This window comes from Grammomys surdaster, unplaced genomic scaffold (genome assembly GCF_004785775.1).
Source record: "Grammomys surdaster isolate TR1022 unplaced genomic scaffold, NIH_TR_1.0 63, whole genome shotgun sequence".
Taxonomy (NCBI): Eukaryota; Metazoa; Chordata; class Mammalia; order Rodentia; family Muridae; genus Grammomys; species Grammomys surdaster.
In genome coordinates this window covers 12731073-12757329 of record NW_021604565.1, presented here as the reverse complement: position 1 = coordinate 12757329, position 26257 = coordinate 12731073, and the positions used below count along the sequence as shown (strand labels likewise).

Below are 26257 nucleotides of genomic sequence, written 5' to 3'. Positions count from 1 at the left end.
TACACACCACTCTGCCCAGCACAGGCATCTACACACCATCTACACACTGCTCTGAAGTTTGCACAGAGGAACCAGGAGCCTTGCTTGTCTTCCACTCCGCATCCCCAAGTTTGCTGCCTCTCAGAACAAGTCGCTCTTTAAAAACTGAAGGGGAGACAAAACCAAACCAAACCAACCAAACCTCACAAGGAACAAGTTTCCCCCAATATAACCAATTCATAAAAGTTTAGTATGCAATTAAAACAAACTGCATTGATCTTAGAGACTTAATAAAAAACAATTATACAGGGGCCAGTGAGATGGTTAAACAGGTTGGGGTGCTTGCTGCCAATTCCCACACATGCTGTGGCACTCACATGTGCCCACCCACATAAAGGTAGAATAAACATATACATGTAACAGAAATCCCAACAACAACGACAACAGTAACAGAACGGCTTACTTTAGTGTTTAGAAGTATGGACATTTTTTACTTACAGGTAATTATACAATACTTTAGAAGCTTTGCGCTCCATTTTAAATTACTAATACACAAAAACTAGTGATTTCAGAGAGCATAAGAACAATTTTAGTCCTGAATAAAAACACAGGATTGCAAATTCTTTGACAGGTACAATCTGGCACAGTTCTGAGGAAGTGAGAGCTGGTCTACTCTCAGGAGGACATAAAAAATGTGACTTTTAAAGTATGTCTCTAACCTCACACTTTGTACTTCAACAATACATTAAGGTTTAATAGTTTGATTTGCGTACTTAAGAAAATTTTTTTCTGGCTAAAAGCCAAAGTCAAATTGTTTTGGTAGAATAACATATCTACTTCTAACTTCTGGCATGTGTTTCTCTTTGGACAGAATCCCTGACAGACATCTGTATTCTGTAACTTTTCCTCCATTCTGGCTCTGAGGGCAGACTCTGAGCTCTAGCTCAGTAATCCCACTCTGTTTGAGTTCACTAGTGTGAGAATCACAGGACTCAGAAGGAGAGTGGGAGATCAGACGCATAGCAACTTGCTGCTCTGGACAAGATAAACTCAAGGCTTGAAAACAAACCACTGTTAGAGACCTGTAGAAACTGTCCTGTGACACAGTTTCACTTCATGGAATGGTGTTTGCTGCACAGCGTGGCTTTGTACAAAGTGAGCTGCCACAAATCGTACAGTTTTACCCCATTAAAGGGATGCTAACACTGGAATCGATCACTTGCTTAGATGTAAGACTGGGGCTAGAAAAGCACTAAGTCTCTAGGACATTAGCATTGATGTATTTATAATAATTCAACAGTACTGTTACTGCCACTCTTGTTCAATCTGATCTTAGTTTGAAGCTGCCTTATCTATTTCTCAGTATTTTACAGCTGATTTTTCATGACTGTGTTCACCTACTTGTTACAAAGCCTTAGCTAATTAATCTTAAGTAAATTCCCTGTCAGGGATACATGGAGTACACACCACATGAGCAAGAGTAAAGCCAGAACGCAGGTCAGCTGCAAGCAAACCTGTCAATACAGGGATTGACTGCCCATGAGTGCAGTCAAAATATACTACTGGATTTAAGGTCTGTGGGTTAGGGAAGTTACACAGTAAATATGACTAGATGCTCCAACAGCTGCTTAAAAGTTAACGGGGCCTTTACATGATGGGCTGCACTGTTCAGTCCTCACATCACTAAAAGTGAAGTGAGCAGGGACATTTTGTATCCTTCTGTGATGCTATTATGAAGAATAGTATGCTGCCTATGAAGCAATCTTTCCAAAATTCAACTTATATCTAAAAAAGCTTCTATACCAACTGCAAGATTACAAAAAACATGAGCAGTAAGAAAGAAATTTAATAGTGTTATAACTACAGCCACAGCAAAGACTATGCAGTGTTCCAGGTTAAAGAATCCCCACCCCCACCCCACAACAAATATACAGCACTATTATGAATGAAAAGGAATATAAGAAATAATCTATCAATGTGCCTGATATGGTGGAATACATCTATAATTACAGTACGTGGGAGACGCAGGAAGACTGTCAGGAATTTGAGCTCAGATTAGGCAACAACATAGCAGGACAAGCAAGTGGAAGAGGAAGGAAAGAAAAAGGCAGGCTGAAGAAAGGGCTCAGGTAGTAAAATGTTTACTGCACACGCTGGAGGACTTCAACTCAGATCCCTACACCCACATAAAAGAAGTTGGTCATGGCAGCATGCATCTGTAAACCTAGCAATGGGGAGGCAGAGACAGGATGATAAGAAGAGCATGTTAGTCAGGCACCCTAGCCAATCAGTGAGCTCTGCACTCAATGAGAGAGCCTGTCTCAAAATAGGTAGTTGAAAATAACAGACAGAGATATCTGACTTAGACCTCTGTCCCCAGCAAGTATACATACACAAACAGGCATACCCCCACACACATACACACAAACACACATAAACTGAACAACCACATCTCTCATCTCTGCACTGAAAATGCCCTTTAATGGGTATTTCCTAGAGCTAGCTAAGACTCTATTCTTTGGACACAGACACAAAAACAACAAGAAGAACAACTTCCCCACACCCACTGCCAAAATTTTCAGACCAATAGGTAATTCAAAACAAAAAAAAATTAGGAAAGATATCAGAGTGAGTTTCAATCACAGCTAAATCAGCACACAATTCAGCTGTTTCTGTAGCATTCTGAGTATCTCAATGCTACTATGCAGCTGATAAAGTCATGAAGAAATAGCTGCTATGTGTAATTACTGATTTATGCAAGTTTGGATAATTCAAACACTAGAACATCAATATTTAGAAAAGTATGTGACACACACTTTTGATTTAAATCAGTTTTACATGCAAGATGATCTGTTCATCAATAACGATGGTAATGATGTAGAAATTAAAATATAATTTATTAATTATAAAAGCAATACAATGCATTATAGAGTAGAATACAGAGTCTTGAGTGAAAATGATTTTAAAATGTGCTTGTCAAGAAAACCCACTGAGTCAACTAAGCTGTGCTCACAGAGGACCACAGAGACTGAAACAACAACCAGGGAGTCTGCATGGGTCTGACCTAGGCCCTCTGTATATGTTACAGTTGTGTTGCTTGGTCTTCTTGTGGGGCTCCTACCTAACAGTGAGAGCAGGGGCTGTCTCTAACTCTTTTGCCGGCTTTTGGGATCCTTCTATTGGATTGCCTTGTTCAGCCTTAATAAAAGGAGAGGTGCCTAGTCTTATTGCAACGTTGTATGCCATGTTTGGTTGATATCCATGGGAGGCCTTCCCTTTCTGATGAGAAGCAGAGGGGGAAAGGACTGGGGTGGGGGAGTAGGGGTGGGGGGAGCACTGGGAGGGGAAGAGGGAGGATAAACTATGGTTGTGATATATGAGAGAAGAATAGATTTTTAAAAATTGTTAAATATGTGTGTGGGAAGGAGGCTGCATAGATCACATTATCTATGAATTGGTAAATTGAGGTATAGCAACAGTATGTGAAGGTATGTTTTGGGAAAGACATTTTCATCCATCAGTCTATAAAGTGCACATTCATCTGCTTAGAATACACATTTTATCACCAGAATGCCCAAGCTAGAATCCTGGCTTTGCCCTTTATCAATTGCATGACCTGAAGAGCCTTCTTTAATCTCTGTGAGCCTTAGCTTTCTCGTACAGAAAATAACAGTAACATCTATGATAAAGTGAGAATGAGTTTTTGTAGCACGAGCATCAAGACATCATTTAAAGTTGCCAGTACAAGGTTGGCATCAAACAGTAAAACACTGAATGGAAACAGAGAACTAGGAACAAGGACAAAATGGCTTCTTCCAGGCCCAAGACTGAGGGTTGTTGACTAAAAGTTTGTTAGCCACCACAGTGCAGCATCGGATACAATCCAATTTCTCAGATAGCCCATAGCCTGAGGTACCAGGAAAAGGACACTGTTTGCCTGTAACAAGTCCTAACCCACTATTTGCCTGCTGAGTATCATGTATTTGTGGTCTAACAACAACAGTTCCCTCATTTCTGAACCCTGCACATTCTTTGAGTGCGGCTTTATTTTACATGGCTTCAGTGTTAATTCTATGAGCATAGCTCTCAGTTTCCTAATAACTATGGCTTGTTGCTGAGCAGTCAGATTGTGCCGAGTTTGTTGTAAACAGTTACCAGGATCACTCCTCTGCAACTTTCCATTGTAAGCATGCACTGAAGAACTGGTCCTGCCACAGCTCTGACTCCTTTTCAAGCTCCCATTAATGATGGCATTCTACCGTGTCAGTTATCTAAAACCGAGCCAGAGACATCTTTAATCTTCTTCCATTACTGACCAAGGCTAGGCACTGAAACTCTAGATGTCTCTCACATGTCTTCTTTCCCATTCCAACCCCACCTCCCCCATATTATTTCTGAGTATCTGAAATGCACTTTGAGGGCTAGTCAGATACCTCAGTGAGTAAAGGTACTTGGGATCAAGCCTGCTGATTTGAGTTTCATCTCCAAGAGACCTATGGTGAAGGGAAAGAACCACTACCTGCAAACTGTTTATGTGTGGAGAGTATGTGCCAGACACACGGGTGCAGGTCAGAGGATACCTTTGGGGAGTTGGCTCTCTCCTTTATTCTGGGTTCTAGGGGTTGTACTGAAGTTGTCAGGCTTGCAGCAAGTGCCTTTACCTACTGGGTCATCTTGTAAGACCCAATCCTGAAGTGAAAACTTAAGGGCTTTTTTTTTGAAAGTCAGTTGTGTTGGATGGTGTTTTGCTGGGGCACACACATGAAGGAACATTTTGCTAAAGCAGAAATGAGAGGGTAAAGCAGACTCGTGAAGGAATGTTTTGCTGAATCAGACACAGGTAAAAGGATGTTCTGCTAAAGCAAACATGTGAAAGACAAGTGATGAAGGATTCTTTGTTAAAAACATGCATGAATTGGTCCACCTTACATTGTATAGTTAAGCTACTTTCATCAGGACTCCACAGAGAAAAGCTCCAAAAATCTTCCGGTGGTATGCTGTGGCTTCTTGCCACTTGGGCAGATTGGCAGAGTGATGTCAGCTGAGACAGATGCATGTGGAGTCTTGCTAAGTCAGACTCATGTGCTGAGGCCAGACTCTTGGAGGACACGTGATATTTGGAGGGAGAATAAATAGGACTCCATGGACAGTGACTGAGGCTGGGCTTGGCTTGCTTGCATAGCTAGCTTGTTGGTATCGCTTCTTGGTATCTTCACTGAACTTTGATTCGTTGAGAGAGGCACAGCTGAGAAGATCTCCTGCTGATTCCTGCCAGTTTGGCTGAGTTCTGGCTGTTCCTGTTAGGTCATGCTACCGATGCTGCTATCTTGACCCTACTGAACTAGACTGCTGATATATCCCTGAAGTGGATCGAGCTGCCACTGCTGACCTGTGAACTGAACTGCTGATTTCCTGACAATGCAGATGGAATTTGCTCGAAAAAACCATTTCTAAACAGGTTCACTTCCCTGTATCCTTTCTTTCCCAGTACCTCTGGTAGGTAGTGGGCTACAAGAGAGGTTAAAGTCTTTAAGAACCAGCATTAAAAGTACGCTTTGAAAAAAATTAAAGTTACATAATCTGCCTTTTAAAACTAGGTGGTGTATTAAGAAACTGGAGGGCACTGATTTCAAAATACATAACATTAATTTTTCATATTAATGATAAATGTATTTATAAAGAGAGTATGAAGGAAGGATGAAGTACTTGTAGTTTGCATTTCTTTTGAAACTCAGCTGTCTCTCAACATTCATAGTCTAGGCAAGACCAGAGGCAAGCTGACACTTGCCTATGGCAGGCCCTTAGCCAAATGTAGTAACTGTTTACACTCATATAGCTCCTCTCATGTGCTAGACCTGTGCTAAGTGCTCTCTATAGTACTACCCACAATTTATAGACCAGAAAGCTGAAGAACAGAAATGTTATATAACTTGTCCATGGTCATCAGCTGAGCTGGTATGTGGAACCAGAGACTTCATCCCCTCTTCAAAACTGAACCTCAGGGTACAATAGCGGCCCTTCTATCTTAGGAGCAGGTTAAGAGCACTGACTGCTCTTCCAGAGGTCCTGAGTTCAATTCCCAGCAACCACATGGTGGCTCATAACCATCTGTAATGGGATCTAACGCCCTCTTCTGGTGTGTCTGAAGACAGCAGCAGTGTACTCACATACATAAAAATAAATAAATCTTAAAAAAAAAAAAAGGAGCAACTACCATCTGTCTAAACAGCTCAAAGGCCCACTCAATTAGAGGGAACTCGTACCTTGTACCAAGATCCAATGGCTAGAAGGGTCCTGGCCCTAGAAGAGAGCTTACTAAATTGTATTACTGCAGTACTGTAGCTTACAGCCGCTTCCGGAGTACTCATCCTTTTTTTTTTTTTCTTTAATTTCTTTTTTTTCGAGACAGGGTTTCTCTGTGTAGCCCTGGCTGTCCTGGAACTCACTCTGTAGACCAGGCTGGCCTTGAACTCAGAAATCTGCTTGTCTCTGCCTCCCAAGTGCTGGGAGTAAAGGCGTGCGCCACCAATGCCTGGCCTAAGTACTCATCCTTATACCCACCGATAAACATAGTTTTCACATCTCAAGCAAACATATGTATTTTTTTGTAGATTTTATCTCTAGATAGTAAGAGAGTCATAACAAACAAAAAATGTAGAGTAAGGACTGTAGGGTATCCAACTCCCAATGGGAAATCTCTAAGACAGTCCTTACATGTAAGGCTAAGGAAATCACTGCAGAGGAGAGTGTAAGAGCCGGATTCACCTGGACAACTGCTATGTGAATTGTTCCTTCTGGAAAGGACATGGATGTTGCTCCCATGAACTCTCAACAATATGGCTGACTGCACAAGACTTGTCAAGACTACACCAACTGGGATGCCAACACAGATGGTGAGAACTTCACAAAGCCTACCTCTAGGTGAAGGGCTGCAGGAAGTCAATGGCTTCTGAGAGGAGAGCCAGTTTGTTTTATTTTATTTCTAGGATGTGCCTTCAATTCCAAGGGGTTAGCCCTAAACACATACAAATAGAGGCACACTACCTGGACTCAGTAGTATGCATGCACATCATAAATATAGAAGAACAGGTCATGGAGAAAAAGGAAGGTGGGAAGGATGCAAATATAGTATGTAAATCCTCAAAAAAAAAAAAAAAAGTCAAAAGCTGGGTGGTGGTGACACGCACCTTTAATCCCAGCACTCAGGAGGCAGAGGCCAGCCTGGTCTACAGAATGAGTTCTAGGACAACCAGGGCTACATAGAGAAACTCTGTCTTGAAAGAACAAAAACAAAAAGCCAAAAAACAATCAAACAAAAAACAAAGCTGAGGTATACTACAGACTGCCTTTCTGTAATTCCTTCAAATTTTGTTTGTTGCTCTCTGAAATAATTATTACTGAATACGACTTTTAGTATGGATCTAAGAGGGAGGAATATTCTTATTTAGTGAAATTAATTCATGCAGCATTTATTGATACTTACTTTTACTTCAGTTGTTCAGTTGGTAGTTTCACATCCCAACCATTCTGTATTTTGTGCCTTTGTTTTTGTGTGTGGTGCATGCGGACTACTTGAGCCCAGGCGCATGGCAGCTAGTGGAGGACGCTGGGCATCCTGCACTGTCATCTCCTGTATTCCTCTGAGACTGTCTCTCACTGAGTCTTGATGAGGTTGGCAGCAAGCTGGCCCCAGTGACCCTACATGCTCTGCCTACCACTGTGCTCAGGGTTGCAGGCACATGTGTAGCCATACTCAGCTTTCTAAGTTGGCACTGGGATTCAAACTGGAGTCCTCATGTGCTCTTACCTGCTGAGCCATCTTCCCAACTCCTCACAAACATTTTTAATGCGGAATAGTAAACATCAAACACTCTGGTTATTAAACATAGTCCTTTGTTTCCAGAAAGAAATAGCTCCCCTCCCCCTCTTTAAATGCAACAGTCTTTAATAGGAAAAGAGAAATAGGCTAATAAAATTTCTACCACCAAATAAAGTGACAGGACAAAAATGACTTCAGTATTCTTCCAGTTTGCAAATGTTTTCCATTTACTCTAAAAGCACATCTTACTGACAGATTCCTTCCCCACCTCTTTTCTGAAGGGCAAGGAATGCTAGCATTTCAAACTATTTACTACTTTTTATTTCCAAAATCTCATTTATGTTTTAAGTTTTTCTAATTCTACCTCAACGGACTTTTCACGTAATGAACTAAAAAGTGAACTCTCTCACTTCACCATCAAATAGAATGAATAATGCACCCCACAGTGCGGCAAGAGGACTTTGGAGCAAATGAAAACAGAAAGTGGACATAGTCAGTCCTCTGGGGTAACTCCTGGCTGCCAGGGTGGACTGCTCAGTCTCCCAGTATCTCCTCTTTCCTTCTTCAGCAAATTAACACCAAGTTCCCCTTAACTAGGTGTGGCCAAGTGACCTAATTCTGGACTCTGGATCTTGGCAGCACAGCAGTACAGGATGTGGGCTTCAAGAAACATCCTTACGGGAGGAGAATGGCTCTGTCTGTCCCTACTTTTCCTAGACGAGAGTAAGGACAAAGTACTTGAAACTTGGGCAGCCATCTTGGGCTGTGGCAAACATCAAGCGCTAGAGACAACAGCTAGAAGGTGATGGTGCCTGGACTAAGAGGCTATGCATAGGCAGTCCTAGACTGCACACTTCAACGTTTCCTATGTAGGAGAGGAGATAAGCTTCTGTTTAAAATCTTAGTCGTTTGTATTTTCTGATACACAACGAAAGAGCTTCAACATTTTTTCTTACACTACTGAGACTCTCATCTCATACGGCCTATATGTTTCCTGAGGTCGGTACTAAATCTTCGTGACTCTGTACTCTGTTTTGAGAGAAGACGCCCAAGGAGACTCACTTGACTCCTCAGATGACATGAGGACAGCGTGATCCCTCCGAAAGGCTGGGCTCAGGGTTCATATCCATGTAAGGCCTTGCAAAACGAGCCACACTGGCACAATGAGGAATGTTCTCCTAACATACTTCTCATTGGCCTGACATCACCTGTCACCTTTTACTTATAAGAGTTGCCAAAGGAATGCCTATTTGGTCCACAGCATCTCTTGCAATCATTTTTTCTCTATCAAAACTGCTTTCTTTGTTTATAACCTTTGTCATCTATGAGATCCCTAGCAAGGATTCTTACTTCTAGTCGTCTCTCCTTTTTCCTTTCTATCTTTACCAGACCACTGGACCAATCTACTTTAAGGACTGAACTGCCAAAGGCATATAAAGCTATACAATAAAAGTTAAACTCTATGTTCTACATGTAGTCAAAGCAACAGGACGTACGGGTTTGTAGAAATCTCAGTACGAGTTTTATGTAGTTTTATATCCTTCTTGCTTTATGCAATTACTTAACTAAGACCCTCATTTATCTTCCATCTAACATGGAGATTATAGTCCTTATTTCATGGGGTTTTAGGAACAATGGAAGAGACATGGCATAGAAAACGGCAACTTTGGTGCTTTGGGCAAACACGGTGCTCAGTGACTATACCACCTACCACCCCTAATGGAATCCAGATTCGCATGCAATGACCACAACTTAGGATCGTCTACAAACTCCACCCTGGTCCAGCCTGTCTTTGTCAAATCAGACTGTATTTTTCTTCCTAGAAATTTCAGAATCTCAGAAATTTAGAATGAACACTAATGAACATTGGTGGGTGATGGATGGTGGGTGCTGGACCAGCGACTAAGAGTTGTGACTTCCAGAAGCCACCACTTCCTTTTTGGATGAAAAGAGGAAATATAAAATACTGTATTCCCTGAATACATGTTTAATCATTCTGTTTTAGTGGTGCTGTAAAAGTCTGGGAAGACCTAAGAATAGATGCCACAGAACTTCTGATCACCTCAATAGGCAGAGATGAGGAGGAGATTCTCAATTTTGAGCATGCTTATTTTTTAATGGTATTGGGAACTGAACCCAGGACCTCACACACAGTAGACAATTACTAAGCTACAACCCCAGTCCTAATGTTGATTTTAAAAATATCCTTTTTCTTCCTTCTTTATTTCTTGAAATCCTACTTATTCATCACTGACCACCTAGATATCCACGTCTTCTGTGAAACCTTGTAATGGTGGCTCCAGTGAGCTGTAAACTTGCTTTTGTTAAAAGGCGTACTCTGTGTCTTGGTCAGTCTAGAAGAGGATATGTGTGGCTGTGTGTGTGTGTACTTGTTGTCCCTCCTGGGAAGTGGCATTAACTTGAGACTAGAGATGGAACCCTTCCACTGCTCAGAGCAGCTCCCCTTGGTCTCATTTCTGTCACTGAGGTTATCAGAAAATCTATCCTTAGGTCTTCCCAGACTTTTACAGCACCACAAAAACAGAAGATTAAAAGTGTATTTAGGGAATACAGTATTTTATATTTCCTCTTTTCATCCAAAAAGGAGGCAGTGGCTTCTGGAAGTCACAGCTCTTAGCAGCTGATCCAGCGCCTGCCGTCCATCACCCACAGACATTCATTAGTGTCCACTGGGTACACAGCTCTTCCTTTCCTGACGTTCTAAGGCTCTGGCTCAGACTCTCACTTCCTCTAGGCCTATCCAGACTTTTTTTTTCCATTTCTGCATTTCAACAACAATGAATCTCATATTTGGCTTTGAGCATTCCTCCTAAAGATGATGGATAGGCACAAAGTCTTCTGGGACACATTAGTACAGCTGCCAGTGGGCAGGAGGTGCTTATAAAATAAAAAGCTCAGGATTCTGGGAACACATGTGCAGCTATAAGTGAACCGCCCAATGCTGCTGAAAAGAAACACCCAAGACTACTTCCTTTTATTCTTTTTAAGTTATGTGTGGAAGAGGCAAATCATATTACATTGTGAATAACCATAATCTCTGCCTGTTGGGTCCAAGTGCTCTAGAATTATAGGGAACTTATAAAGTCAATTTTAGAGCAGTAAAAGTCTTTTCTACTTTATTTTATAATATCAAGTATGCATGCCTGACGTGGAATATTTTCCACATAATAATACAAAAGAAAAAAATGACACACGACTGTAAAATTTAATGAAGTTTTAGTTTGGTGTGTAGCTAGACAATGGGATAAATGTGTCAGTGAACTAAAGGCAAATCAGTCTTCACCTGCAGACCTCAACACACCTGTACTGTCAACTAAAGCTTTAAAAACCAAAGAATTACATGCAAAAGTGCTGCTACCTCCCAGCACTGTGAACCTATAGAACTGCTGTGCCACAGAGCTGCTGCACTGGCCAAGGGAGGCACTGACTTTAAGGAAATTGTGACAAGAAGTGATGTCATATGTATCGTGAATGGCAGGGGAGAGTGAAGGGATTAAAGTGGCATGGATCATTATGGCAGATGCAAGAAGAAAATCTAGAAAAAACACAGCAAAAAAATATTCTTTTTTTTTTTGTCCTTTCTTTGTTCCTTTTTAGGGAAGAGTCCTTCCAGAGCCCTCTACCAGGATGGCCCTTCCCAAAGGCACTCCCCTGGGTTCCTATCCTCCATGCTGGCCATTCTCCCAAAGGGAGATGATGACCATCATAAGAAGTTATTTTGTTATCTACTCAAAGTGGCTTCACTTTGGTTTTTACAGTCATATTAGTGTATAGTGAAAACTAATTTTTCTGGAGTTACAGAGATGGCTCAGATGTTCAGAGTACTTGCTGCTCTTCAGAGGACCTGATTCAGTTCCTAATACCTTTATTGGATGGCTGGCAACTGCCTGTAACTCCAGTTTCAGGGGACCTGATACCCTCTTCTGGCCTCCATAAACACCTGCACTCACATGTGCACATTTGCATATGCAGACACACACACACACACACATATAATTAAAAATGGATCTTTTAAAAAAGAAGAAACACCAACTGTTCTGACTTTTAAAGTGGGTAAATGAAAGAACTGGGCACAAGTGACTTCTTTGGCATAGGATTCTCTTTCTCCATCAGAATAAATGAACACTACCACTGACTTTGTCTAGTTTCTGCCTGTTTCCAATACAGATACCTTTAAGGAACTTTAAACATAATTTTTGTTCTCAAAAGAATTATGCATTAACTTTGAAGATTTCATTAAAAAGGTAATCATTCAATTTGGGAAATCTTGATATCTGAAGGGCAAATTTAAGAGGGGGAAATAAATTTGTTACTAACATAAAATGTCAAAGCACTTTCTTGGTTATAGATAGTTTCAAGGGGCTGGAGAGAGCACAGTGGTTACCACCTGCTTTTCTTCCAGAGGTCATGAGTTCACTCACGATACCCACATCAGGCAGATTACAGGTGTCTGAAATCCCAGCTCCAAGAGATGTGATGCCTCTGGCCTCTGCAGGTACCAGCATTCAAACATATATACCCATATACACATAGTTAAAAATAATAAAAACAAACCTTAAAATACTTTAAACAAGACATTTTAAAGTCGTGTTTTATTTTTCTTTGTTTTGTTTTTCAAGACAGGGTTTTTCTGTGTAACCCTGGCTGTCCTGGAACTCTGTTGACAAGGCTGTCCTAAAACTCAAGAGATCCGCTTCCTGAGTGCTGGAATTAAAGGCAGAGGCAGGCGGATCTCTGTGAGTTTAAGCCCACTGTGGTTTATAAACAGAGCAAATTCCAGGTTACCCAAGGCTCAACAGTGAGACACTGTCTCAAAAAAAAAATCCACTGGGAACTCTAGAAAGTTCCCACTAGACATTGCAAACCAGAATCCTCACCAGATCCAGTACAGTGAGGGAGAGGGAGACCTGAGAGTTGCCAGGCATAGCACAATAATACAAAGTCCTTATGCTTGCGTCCACTTACAGCACAGCACGCTTCAGGCTGGTGGCATGGCTCAACCCCAGTTCTTACTTACTATACCATCTACATTTTCATCTTATTTTACTTTACTGCTCCTAACTTTGTTGACATGTCAACATAATAACCTTAAAATTTATGTGATAAAATTATAAATGAACACAAAATAAGCTCATTTTGGTCACTATACACTCAAGTTTTTATTTAGAATCTACGGTTAGATGAATAATATCAGCATTTTCTTATATGTTCTTTTAGTATTCCAAAATAAGAAAATATAAAGAATTTGTTTATAAATCTCATTAGTAATGGTAGTATGTTAGCTTATAAATTAGAAGAGCCAGTCAACTGTGGCCATGAAGTAAAAAGTCACCAAAACTCAATTCTGTTTTTAGGAATAAGGCCAACAGATCACCTTGTTCTGGTATTTAGGAAATCGCTTCTGTATGAGAAAACGGTCTTGGCAGAATATCCCCTGGGCTCACTAAGAGCCTGTGTTGAATAATGAGTTCATATTATGTGATGCCACTGAAGAAGAGCATGCTGTCGGGCCCCATTTTGGCCCTGGTTTGAGCCTTGAGGACAAACCCGAGCCTGGCTTGAGTTTCTGTGGCCTTGTGGGAGAGCCTAAGCCTGGCTCAAGTTTTGAGACCTATCTCAATCACTTCTGCATCGGGGTGACTCAGCAAGACCTGTTTGGCCTTGCCTCTGCCCAGCTGTTGCTGATGTAAAGCTTTGCCACTGACCCTGTCAGTCACCCTATACTCTGTCACCCTTCCCTGCCTCCTACGTCATCTCACCCCACCAAAAATCTCACTCCCTATGCTCCAAATACATCGAGAGGCTGATGCAATAGAGTTTTTAGTTCCTACTTCCACAAGACTCCTAGCTTGGTGTCTTTCTTTTGTGCCATCGACATCCACCATCCCGTTCAGCCCGGAGAGACCAGGCAGGACCAGGATCTCTCTCCTTTTGCCTGGACCTGCCAGCAAGGAGCCAACAGCAAGCTCCATCCTGACAAAGCTCAATTTAGAAGTCAATGTGTATACTTTAACACCACAGTGTGTTAATCCATACAACAGCTTTGCATAGCAGACAATAGGAACCCAAGCGTCTATGGATTTATACCTAACAATTTGTAAGCAACTGTGCTGCATTGGCTACTATCAGAGACAGAGTGGTAAGTTAGATACAGCCCATTTCTTGAGGTACACAATCTGGGAAGAAAAGAAGATATAAAGGAACAGGTTACAAGGTAATGAACAAATAAAATGAACAACAGCAGCGAAGTAGTGGCATAAACGCTCCAGGATTTCAGGAGGAGGAGGACAGCACATTTAGGCACGCTGTTCAGGGAGGGACAGAGTGTAAGCTCTTCTAAGAGTAGACAGAATTTCAGTTTGTAGGAGAGAAGAAATTCAAGGTGTACTGGCTTGTTTTATTTTATTATGTTGTTATCATCAACTTGACACAAATTATAGTGCCAGGAGGGAAAGGGACCCAACTGAGGAATTACAGACATCAGATGGCCTGTAGGCATGTCTCTGGAGTACTTTTATTGATTGTTAATTAATGTAGGAAGGTCCAGGCTATATCAGGAAGCAAGAGGACCATGAGCCAGGAGAGAAAGCTAGTAAACACTGTTCCTCTGTGGCTTCTGCTTGAGTTCCTGTCCTGACTTCTCCCAGTTTTAGACTGTGACCTGGAAGTGTAACCTGAAATAAACCCTTACTGCCCCAAGTCTTCTTTGGTCATGTTATTTGTTACAACAGAAATCAAACTAGACAAGGGACAGTGGGTAGTTAAGGCTAGTTTGGGGAATACTGAATAGACAAGTTCCATGTCCAAGGCATAACAGGTGATCATGTAGGCACAGCAGGGTGACAGAGCAATGGAAGGTGCACCTGTTCCTAAAGGATGTCAGAAGGCAAGGCTGGATGGGAGAAGAGGCTGCACTGAGACTGAGCAGTCTCTTAATACTCTCTAGAGATTTGTGTAAAATGAGTAGAGAGGAGGAATGAGTATTTATGACCTCATTATGTGCAAAGACATTTATTTAAGAATATTAGCTATAATGTCCTATTTATTGAAATAGTCTGTAACTACCTTGAAAGGTTGACAACACCAACTGTTACTTCTAGATAAGGAAACTGAAGCTCAAGATCAGAAATTTGCCTAAGGTAATTGAGTTAGTAATATGAAGGGCCAGTAAAAGAGACTTCAAAGGCCACAGTACCTGCACTAAACTGACCAAGAGCCCTCATTTCATACTTTCCTTCCATCTAGGGTCAGCCATTTAAGATTATACCTGAGCCTCCAGCACAAGCTTTGAGATCACTGCAAGGAAGTGACTGACAACAGGAAGGCTCCTTTTGAAAGACAAGTAGGGAAACTTCTACTCTTCAATAACCCAAACCCTTTTTGTGTTAGAGTGAGGTTGCAACACCTGAGACTGTTAGCTGCTCTCTGATCCCTAAGGGCAACTCTAGGGTTTGGCATTTTATTCTGTTCTCAACTTCTCCAAGGAAACAAGACAGTTTATATGATTCTAAGATTGAGATTTAGGAGTAGTTCTATCAATGATACCCATTCCCAGCCCCAGGTTACACTCTGGTCCTCATAGGCATACTGTGAGCACAGCTCCAGCATCTCAGGAGCTTGGCATAAGGGCCCCTCTCCTGCTTTTCCTGCCTGATTCCTTTACCCACACTGTGAATTCTAGAGCAAGCTCTCTTCAACTCCTAGAAACTGAAGCACTGTCTTGTTCTCTAGGTCAGCCTCTCTGATTTTGAATTTAACTCACATCTTGGTTCCTTATATTTTTATTAAGTTATAAAACATGGCATGACCTGATACTGACTCTGGTTGCTGAGAATCACCAAGCTTCCTGCATGCTGCCTAGGACCCTGGAACTGCCCTAGATCTGTACTACTTTAAGTGGTCTAGAGACATCAAACTATAGCTCTCCTTTCTATACATGTATATATCTTTGCTGTGACTGATATAAGAAGTATGTTCTAAGCATTTCCTCATAATGCTTTTATTTTGGAAAAGGAAAACTCAGCCTTCACATACCTGCAGCACATCACCCAGGTCTGCTGTGCTAATATCTGGATCCTCTGTGGTGTTGAAAGGCACAGGGGTTATTCGTACAAGGGTGAGCACTCGAGGTTCTGGATATCTCCATAGCATCATCCCTGGGCTCTCTTCTGTTTCATTATAAAACAAGACTTCATACATACCAGGGAGTTTCAAAGGTTCTGCCAAATGAAAACAAAATTGTAAGTTTTTAAGAAGGAACATGTTTGTTTCTCAGAGAGAATAAATGAAAATCACACAAAGAAACTAATTGGTCAGTATAAATATGATTTAAGATGGAAAAAGTAAATTTTAGGGAACAACTGGTATATATTCTTTTCTACTGTAAGTATGAGCAAAGGTACTGTCAAGCGTTCCACAGTGCTATTTAGTGAACTCATTTCCAAGTGCGGCTGGGCACAGGCGCTGTATGCTGCTCATGCTGTGTACACTTACCAGCGTCCTGTATGTACTGAAAGACGCCTGTCCGCAGGTCATCGGAACTTTGTTCAGTCTTAAAGGCTTGAGTCTTTTCCACAGGAGATTGTGTGTGGGGTGCTGATTCAGGAACCAGAACTTCAGACTTTCCCTCCTCCTTAAGATACCCATTCAATAATTCATGTAGAAGAGCCAAACAATTCAAATGTTCTTGACCCCAGAAAACCTTCAAAAGGGTATGAAAAAGTTAACAGTCTTTAAGCATAAACACCTCTTGAGGATAATTAGGTACCATCATGTTTGAACTAATGTGAGGCAATAATAATGTTCAGTTTAATTACTGATAATAAATTATAGTTTCTAAGAATTAATAATTTATTGTTTGAAATTCTAATACTTGAATAAATAAACAACAAGAAAAGCATTATATATTGTGTGAATAACAACAAATTGTAAGCTGTAGATTAATGGTGATGTTATATTGTTGTATAGTATTATTTTTTAGTTCATTTAGAAAAGAGAGAGAAAGAGGGAGAGAGAGAGAGAATACTTTTTAAAGGGCAAGATTAGGAAACACAGCTTCTCTAGGCCAAATATTAATGAAGTAAGAATAACTGTCCCATGGACTAGTTCCTTCCCTTTGTCATGAGACTGAATAGTCTTGGCTATATGGCTGCTTCCTAACACGAGAGAAGGAAGCTGACCAACGGACTTGAATTTAGAAGATTCCTAGAGTCTATGTTTAGTGAGACTGTCAACATGCAACTCCACTCTGACAATCCAGGGCTTAGCATCTGAGGAGCCTGAGCGCCAAGGATGCAGAGCTCGGGAAAGCTACCTGACCAGTGAGGCAATGACCAGTAAGGCAGTGATTAATGTCAAGTGGCTAGAACGCAGAGGATAAACTTTATTTTTCTTTTTTAACTGTTCTTAATGCTTACTTTTTGGCCTCAGAAAAAGATAGTACAATTAAAATTCATTATGAAGCCCCACAAAAGCCTTTTCAAAGCCACAAAGTACTTTCTTTGGCATTTCCCCAAATTGTGGTTCATGTCAGTAAAAGAAGTGAGAAATTGAAAATTTTCAACTTTTTGATGATTTTTAAGATGCTTCTTCATTTAATACACTGCCTTTACTGATACACTAGTTACTTCAGTTTTCTAACTGTGAATCTTGTACATGAAGTTGCATAAGGATGAAGCTGAACAGGAAGAACAACAGTATCAACCAACCAGACCCCAGAGCTCCAGGGACTAAACCACCAACCAAAGAGTACACACGGAGGGACCCATGGCTCCTGCTACATATGTAGCAGAGGGTGGCCTTGTTGGACATCAATGGGAGGAGAGGTCCTTGGTCCTGGGAAGGCTCGATGCCCCAGTGTAGGGGAATGCCAGGACTGGGATGGAATGGGTGGGTGAACACCTGCACAGAAGCAGGGGAAGGGAATATGGGGTAGGGGGTTTCAGGAGGGGAAACCAGTAAAGGGGATAACATTTGAAATGTAAATAAATAAAATTTCCAATAGAAAAGGGGAAAAAAAAAAGAAACAGGATAGAGATGCTCATACACTCCAGGAATAAGCACATGATAGAAGGTTGGGAACTAACATAAATGCAGTTTTAGTAATTCAGCATCATATATCTATGGAACCTGCAACCATGACAAGCTCTGACACTGCCTGATGCATGCTGATTACTCTATAATGAGATGACCCCACCATTCGAAAGGTTCCAACTAGCATTTCCATTGTCAGTTATACAACCGAGGGAACAAAAACGGATGTCCATAGAAAACTTCATCTGCAGATGTTCACAGAAACATTCAGGAATAGCTCAAAGTGAAAAGACTCCAAAACCCCTTCAACTGATGAATGAATGGTAAGAAAATGTTCTAAAATTGACCATGGTGATAATGATCATAAACCATAAGAATACAAACAACAATTATAACTAAGCCCAACCCATTGAACTTTACTGGCAAAACAGGTTGAATTGAATGGTATAGGACTCAATTCTTCAACACCACTGTTAAGGTTCAATAGGCACCATCTGACTAAATACTTTGTCATACAAACATTTAAACTTTAGTGAAGCACTTACCCAACCCAACCCAACCCAACCCAACCCAACCCAACCCAACCCAACCCAACCCAACCCAACCCAACCAAACCAAATGACAGGGTAGTTAAAAACTTATGGGGAAAACACAGCTGATCCCTACAGACCTGTAGAAGACCACCTCTTAAATCCATGGATATTTTGGGAATAGACTGTTGCAGCCCTGGATTGCCACTGTGTTTACACCATTTAGCTTCCAGATTGACAGCAGCAGAAAATGGTCCTATAAGAATCCGATTTCTTTCTTTGAGGCTTGTTTTAAGGAGAACATCACTTATGCTGAGGAGGAATGATGATCCAAGGCTTGCACCTGAAGGAGAGACATGGAAAGGGTACACAGTATAATTATTCCCTCACATACACACAAAGGTTAGGGAAAGGACTAGGTATATTTTTAAATAGTGTTAATTTCTCCTTGCCAGGTCTTTCCCAGTTGGCTTTCCACCAGTTTTATGCCATTATTATAAAATTCTAGTTATGAAGCAGGTAGACATTCACATTCCTAAGAAAGTGCTATTTGCCAAAACATTATGACTTTTTCCATGTGTGAGCAGTTTAGGTTTTATGAGCGAAGACGGTTTCATTAAATTGTGCAAGTTTTTCAAACAAGTACATTAAGAATAAGAACAGCTGCTTCATTTGTCCATTATTAACATGATGTGATTGGGCAATTTTCTGTAATTTCTTATAGCATCAGAGTACAATATATTACTATGCTAAACACTCAAGTTTTGGGATGGCCCATGTTAAAATACAAAACAATCAAAATACATAACATATGCTTTCTAAAAACTTTAGCTTAATCCAAACTTCACACATCATAACCACTTGAGGTTTACAAAGTCTTAAAAACAGATAGTGGCAGGTTAGATTTATGAGAAAAACTGTATCCTATAGTTCAAAGTAGATACACACAGAAAAGGAATATACTTTAAAATGTAGTTTCCTTTTGAACTTGAAGTAGGAGTGTGGATCAAAACCTTTCCAAAAAGTCTATAGCAGACTTCAAGGTACTCAGAGCACAATGCAAGTGGCCAGTTCATTTTCCTCCCAAGAAACTCCTATTCTAAACTGTCATTATGAAAACTGATTTTCACCAGGCCAGATTCATAATACACAGGGATTATTTCCCTAATGCTACTTGATCCTGCAAAAAGATGAAAGATTAAGAAACACCTTAGGCCCAGGATATATGCCTTTTCAAAGTATAGTACCCATTTTCAATTCTGTGGAGAATTGAAAATTTCCTATGTTGTATGTACTTTCTGTGGAAATAAGATACATATCTTTAAATCCTCCATGGAAGGCATGAGATCACAAGTGTTTGGGCTATGGCTTGTTAAAAAGTTACCATGTTGAGAAATCAGTTTCTTAAGTCTTTTTATCAAACTTGTACTGCCCAAATTTCTTTTTTACAATTACCTTGAGGCTTTTTGGTTTGTTTGTTTTTGTTTTCATTTTTTAATATAAGGTTTTGCTAAGTGAACCAGGCTAGCCTCAAACATACACAGATCTGTTTGCCTCAGCCTCTGAATTGCTGGGAGTAAAGGCATTCACTGCCATGCCTAGCTAATTATCTTAGTTTGAAGCTATGTTTCACTTATACTCTAAAAAAAACCCAAAACCAAAATAAAAACCTAGAAATAGGCTCAAAAGCACTCAGGAATTAAAAAGCATCTTTATCAATGGAGTTGCCATACCTGCTGACAACTATGATATCAGGACACAGAGTGTAAACTAGATAATCAAACACTAGCTCACCATGCAGACACCATCAGGACACCATTATAAACACACAGAAGTGAGGCGTAAGGGAACACCACTCATTTTGCCCACCTCATGCATCTCCAAACTATCCTACACTGAGAGAACTACTCATCTGCAGGGAGCTAAAGTGAACGTCCCACTGCTCCCGGACGCCGTGTTAGTACTAAGGCCCCCAAATTACTTCTCATTTTAAGTCACTATCTCCAGGAGCTCAGACTGAGAAGCTTTGGCCCCTTCCTGAAGGTTATTGATGCTTTGGATATCAATTTCTATTTCATTCTTTCCAGCTCCATTCTCTCCCACTCCCACATTTTAAGTCATCAGGGAAAGGCTGTCCTGGCCGACGGGCTGATGTGGAGGCTCTTCTCACTGAGCACCCTAGAAACAAGGACCATATGACCCAGTGAGAAGAACTGAACACACAGTGGCTGTTTAGGACTTGTCTCACAGAACAGACTTGCTAAGTAGGAAAGAAAAGTTCCCAAATTTTTGACATTTCTCACTTTATATCACTGTAAGAGAGGAAAGTTGAATGGAAAAATCTTGATAAGCTACTCCCTTTAGGTCTTTATCCAACAAAGCAAACAAACAAACCATGCTATTTATTTACAAGACAGGATCTTACCACCTAGCCCTGGCTAACCTGGAAACTTGCTTGGTAGATCATGCTTTTTTGAACTCAGAAAACCAAGTGCTTCCACTTCCTGGGTGCTGGGATTAAAGCTTGAACCTCAACATCCAGCTAGATCTTGTTTTACATTTGCTTCTTCCCCATGACATCTTTCTCCTGGCCTACAACTCAAGCTAGACTGCCACCAAGTTTAGGTGTCATCTGGACCAATTTTACAGCTTTTCTTGTCTCCTGTGATGAAACTATGAATCTTGACCATTCTGTGGTAAATCTGTCAATTTGGTTTATCTTTTGCTTTCCTATGAGCAGAATGAAGTTAGGAGTTTCTCACAGAATAACTGACACAATGATTCCCTTGGACACCACATGGGACACGGGATCCTTTTGTTTCACAGCTATGAACAGTAACTGAAGCTCTGTCTGTCAGAATTCCCACTCACTGCAGCATCACCCTTTCCCTCCTCCCTTAGGGAAGATCCCTGAAGACTAACAAGATACCATTCATCTAACTTTCATATGCTAATACTGCTACTACTCGCTAACGGCACTCAATGATTATTGCTATGTTGGTGGTTTTCTAGTTCCCTGTTTTACAAGTTGTATTTATATTACCACTGAACGCTAAATATTCACCTTATGAGTCAAAATTCAATATTATTATTTGTGGCTTAAATTATACCAACTTTGTTCACTGGGAATTATACCTTTAAGTTAATATTTCTGATCTACCTCCATTATTTGGGGTCTTCTTTATTCTCTAGCCTCAATGTATTTCCCCTATTTTCCCTCTGGCATCAGCCACTTCTCCACAGAAACCTGGATGCTGAAGAATGGCATGCAGAAGCCAAAATCTGAATGGCAGAAATACCTACTACTATTGGGGCTTCACTTCTTTTTGACCCTCTGTCTTAGGTAGGATTTCTATTGCTGTTTCACAGACACCATGACGAAGGCAACTCTTCATAAGGAAATATTTAATCGAGGCTGGCTTACAGTTCAGAGGTTTAGTCCATTATCATCATGGTGGGAGCACGGCAGTGTGTAGGCAGATATGGTACTGGAGAGGAGAGTTCTACATCTAGAAGGGCAGGCAGCAGGAAGAGAGTGACACTGGGTCTGGCTTGAGTATCTGAAACCTCAAAGCCCATATCCAATGATGTACTTCCTCCAACATGGCCACGCCTCCCAACAGTGCCACTTCTTATGGGCCTGTGTTGGCCATTTCATTCAAACCACCAAACTCTCTCTGTAAATTAAGCCTACTAACCCACTATGTACACTTATACCTACTTCTGCACATATCCACCAGTAAATGTAGTAAAGTCATGAACTGATACTGGCATCACTGGCTTTAATTAAACATCACTGGCTGGGTTCTATGCATTTCCTTTTTTATCTTAACTTCCTTCTCAGAACATGAGAATCTAAATGTATCAAGTGTTCAGTCATCTGCTGCCATTGGACTATTCAGCAATGGCTGTGTCAATCCCTGCCTGAGCTGCAAGGCCTCTCTGTACTTTAGGTACATCTGTACTGTCAGCGCTCACCTGAGTCTGGGATATTTTCTACTTTCGTGTGTTCATGTTTGTGTTAGTGTGTGTGTGTGTGTGTGTGTGTGTTCATGTGTGCATTTGCATGGGGAGGTCAGAGGTCCTTCTACCTTGGTTTTTTGGGACAGTATCTCTTTCTGGAAATTGTTCCAGGAATACTCTGACTTCTTCCCCAGCACTGGAATTTCAAATTACCACCACACCAACTTTTTTATGTGAGTGCTGGGGAATCAAACCTGGGTCCTCAGGTTCTCACAGAAAGAATTTTTAAGTCAGATTCATCTCCCCAGAATCTGATACCTATCTTCTAGACAGTTGGATTTTGAAAGGTTGAGTGTCAGTCTTCTATTTACTTCTGTTTTAGTGAAGCTGACTTTATTTTCAAGGCCATAATGGTAACTTCTTTGTTTGACAGAGTGTCCATATAGGCATTTCCAACTCAGACAAGGGTCACACTTATGTTAGCTATTTGTTAGGTCTTTGGACATTTATTATTGAACCGACATTTACTAGTTACCTACCATCTACTTAGTATGCCAAGATAAAGAACTCATTTAGAATTTTCTTTCACACCAGAGTCTCCCAGGCTGAGTTCTTTATAAGTACTAGGAAGTTACAGGTAACCAACAATATTATATAGTGCCAGGCACATGAACTGCTGAAGAACACAAACACTTCCTTGTTAGCTTATGAACTCTATTATTCTTGGCATTTTAAAAAACCCACTTTATGTCCTATCAATTCTTTTACTCTAATTAAGAATGTCGCTATTCATCTGTCTTCTTTCTGGTCTTTAAGTCTTCTCCCAAAGCCTTGTCCTCTCTTCTGCTCTTATTTTCCTAATCATTTACGGTTTACACTTGCCTGTGTTTTAGCCTCACTAACACTGAGCACTGACTTATATAAGCACAGAAATGACACTGAGAATTAATTACCATGGTCTCAAACTCTCTACCATCTGAAAACCCACAAGCTAGTACCAGACTGTCTGCCCTTGAAGAAACCTTCTTTGATCCTGTGCCCACCTTTGCCAAGCAAGTGGGAAAGTCATTTCTTCTCATCCTCATCTCCAGACTCACAAGCTTAGTTCCTAGTTACGTTTGCTTGGTAACTTGCTTCTTTCCTTTCTCATCTGCTCTCTATCCACCCCACTGCTTCCTATGGGCATCTCCACACTCACAGACCTCCGTCCAGACCTTATTTGGGAGTTCATTAATCAGCTCATCCACCAGCTTTACTCAGCCTAATTCAGCTTATATAGCTCCTGCTCTGGCCCAATCTAAGGAAAGCCATATTATCACAGCAGATGCAGGACCACGTGCCAGGCCAAATAGCAACAACAACATGAATGGACAAGTCGCATGTCTCATCTCAGACCCACTAACCCTATACAAGTGGTGTGTGAGTACAAGTACTTAGATGGGCATCTGGACACAGAATTTAGAACAGCAATGATAAATTTTATCAACAGATTCATGGGAGTTAAAAAAAAATGAAGCAATTCACTGAATGTCAAGATGATAACAATAAACACTTGAGTGACATCCAAGAAAATACAAATATATAGATGAATAAAACAATGAGGAAATTATTAGGATCATGTAACTAGAGCCTAGAAAGAGGCATGGCAAAATACATCAGGAAAATGCACAGCCCATGGATACCAATGTCTGCTTGGTCCCTTTCATCACTTTTCTTTTTTTTCTTGTCATACACCTAAAAGGTTGGGTATGGACCACTTTTGAGACATAGAGGACTAACTCAATTCATCCCCATGAGTCTTCCCTGCCTGCTATGCTAATAACACATCAACCCACCAAGACTGTGCTTCCCAGTAAGGGACCTGTTTGTCTGTGACAGCACAATCAGGTTCACCCACAAGCATCTGCCAGTGAATTTATAACAGTATATCTGTCACATATTTTTAAGCTACCATGTGGTGACAGGAAAATACATTTAATACTTCAAATACTTTTAATCTCAGTGTAGTGATCTGTAATAGCGTGGTAATTCCTTAGTAAAGAAGGAATTACCTTCTTATGAGTGGCTACTCTCATAAAGGATCATTAAGAGAGTCGACCAACTCTGTACTTCTCTGGACTCAGGGCAGGTCTATCTATGCTCCCTTCCCCTTTCTTCTGCCCTAAGGAAGTAGGTTATACAGCCTACTTAATTCTGGCTTTAATAATTAGAAAACACATTCAATAGCTTTCTCTGGAAAGAATGAAGCACATGTCATGGATCCACCGATCAAGAGAAGGTAAGTTAAGGCACATGCTGTTCTGCTTGGTGGACTTCTGCACTGTTGGTGAACTTCTGACACCATGTTCACAATGGAAATTACACATTTTGTTCTCTAAATTTTCAAATATCTTTTAAAATTAAAAATATTTCTCAACTGAAAGCTATGAAATCATCACAACCTTCAAAATAATATATATTATTAAAATTACTTCTTTAAATAAAGATCTAGCCTTCTTATTTAGTTAGTTTTTGTGACAAAGTCTCACTAGGTAGTCTTTGGTTGGCCAGAAACTAAGTGGACCAGGTTGGCCTTGAACTCATAGAAATAGCAACTTCAACATGAATGGACACCCACCTCTGCCTCCTAAGTGCTGAAACTAAAGGCATAAGTCACCTCACCCCACTGGTCAAGTCATTTTTAAAACTTCAAGTTCTGAAAACTAGACTTTCAGCAAAGTTATGTCCTTCACCCAATGTCTCCAAACCCAGGGTATAATCTGAATGAGCACCCTGACAGTGGTGTGACATTCTGTGAATCTCATTGGTTTCTCTAATAACCCTTCCTGTTCTAAGTTCCAATGCTGCTTCAGCAAACATGCGACTACATCATGCTGACCAAGTGTCTAACTTCTGTCTCCTCTCCTTTCAAGAAATTCTTTTCTGTTCAAGTTTCCAATTGACCCACCTCTTTCAAAAAATCTGTGTTTGTATTTTTAATTTGTTTTTAGAAAACTGTCTTAGTTAGGGTTTTACTACTGTGAACAGATACCATGACCAAGGCAACTCTTATAAGGACAACATTTAATTGGGGCTGGCTTACAGGTTCAGTCCATTATCATCAAGGTGGGAACATGGCAGCATCCAGGTAGGCTTGGTTCAGGAGGAGCTGAGAGTTCTATATCTTCATCTGAAGGCTGCTAGGAGAAAACTCACTTCCAGGCAGCTAGGACAAGGGCATTAAAGCCCAAACCCACAGTGGCACACCTTCAAGGCTACACCTCCTAACAGTGCCACTCCCTAGGCCAAGCATATACAAGCAATCACATTCCACTCCCTGAGCCCCATAGACTTGTTCAAACACATGCGTCTATGGGGGCCATACCTAGCCATAGCATGATGCAAAATACATTTACTCCAACTTCTAAAGCCCTCATAAGTCTCTAGCAGTCTCAACAATGTTAAAAGTCCAATTTCAAGGTTTCTTCTGAGATTCATCCAATCACTTAACTGTAATCCCCACAGCAAGACAGGAAACTAGCTGGGCAAACTCCAAACTCTGCATCTCCATGGCTGATGTCAAAGCGGTCTTTAGATCTTCAGCTCCTTTTTCATCTGTGTTCACCACAACAAACTTCTTTCACCTAAACTGACTCAACGGATTCCACTCCCTGTTAGCAGCCTTCCTCAACAGATAGCCCAACGCTCTGGCATCTCAAATATCTTAGGGTCTTCAAGGCAGCTTCAATGTTACAGCTTATTGTTCCAGTGTCTGGGATCCACAAATGATCTTTTGGGCTCCTCCAAAGGGCTGGTGTCACTTTTCCAGCTTTCCAGCTCTGCCCTCTTGTACAACTCAAAGCTCAGGTTGATCCACTCTACCGCTGCTGCTGCTGCTGCTGCTGCTGCTGCTGCTGCTGCTGCTGCTGCTGCT

At 40.9% G+C, this 26257-nt stretch overlaps 1 protein-coding gene across 1 annotated transcript in view; it reads right to left on the bottom strand.

Annotated features, from left to right (window-relative positions):
• Vps13b (vacuolar protein sorting 13 homolog B) overlaps positions 1 to 26257 on the bottom strand; it is a 585584-nt gene that overhangs the window by 109217 nt on the left and 450110 nt on the right. The window contains exons 36-38 of the mRNA XM_028767027.1: positions 18522 to 18724; positions 16313 to 16520; positions 15854 to 16038 (exon numbers count right to left, since the gene is read on the bottom strand). Coding sequence (XP_028622860.1) covers positions 15854 to 16038; positions 16313 to 16520; positions 18522 to 18724 — 596 coding nt within the window. The remainder of the gene's footprint in view (positions 1 to 15853; positions 16039 to 16312; positions 16521 to 18521; positions 18725 to 26257) is intronic.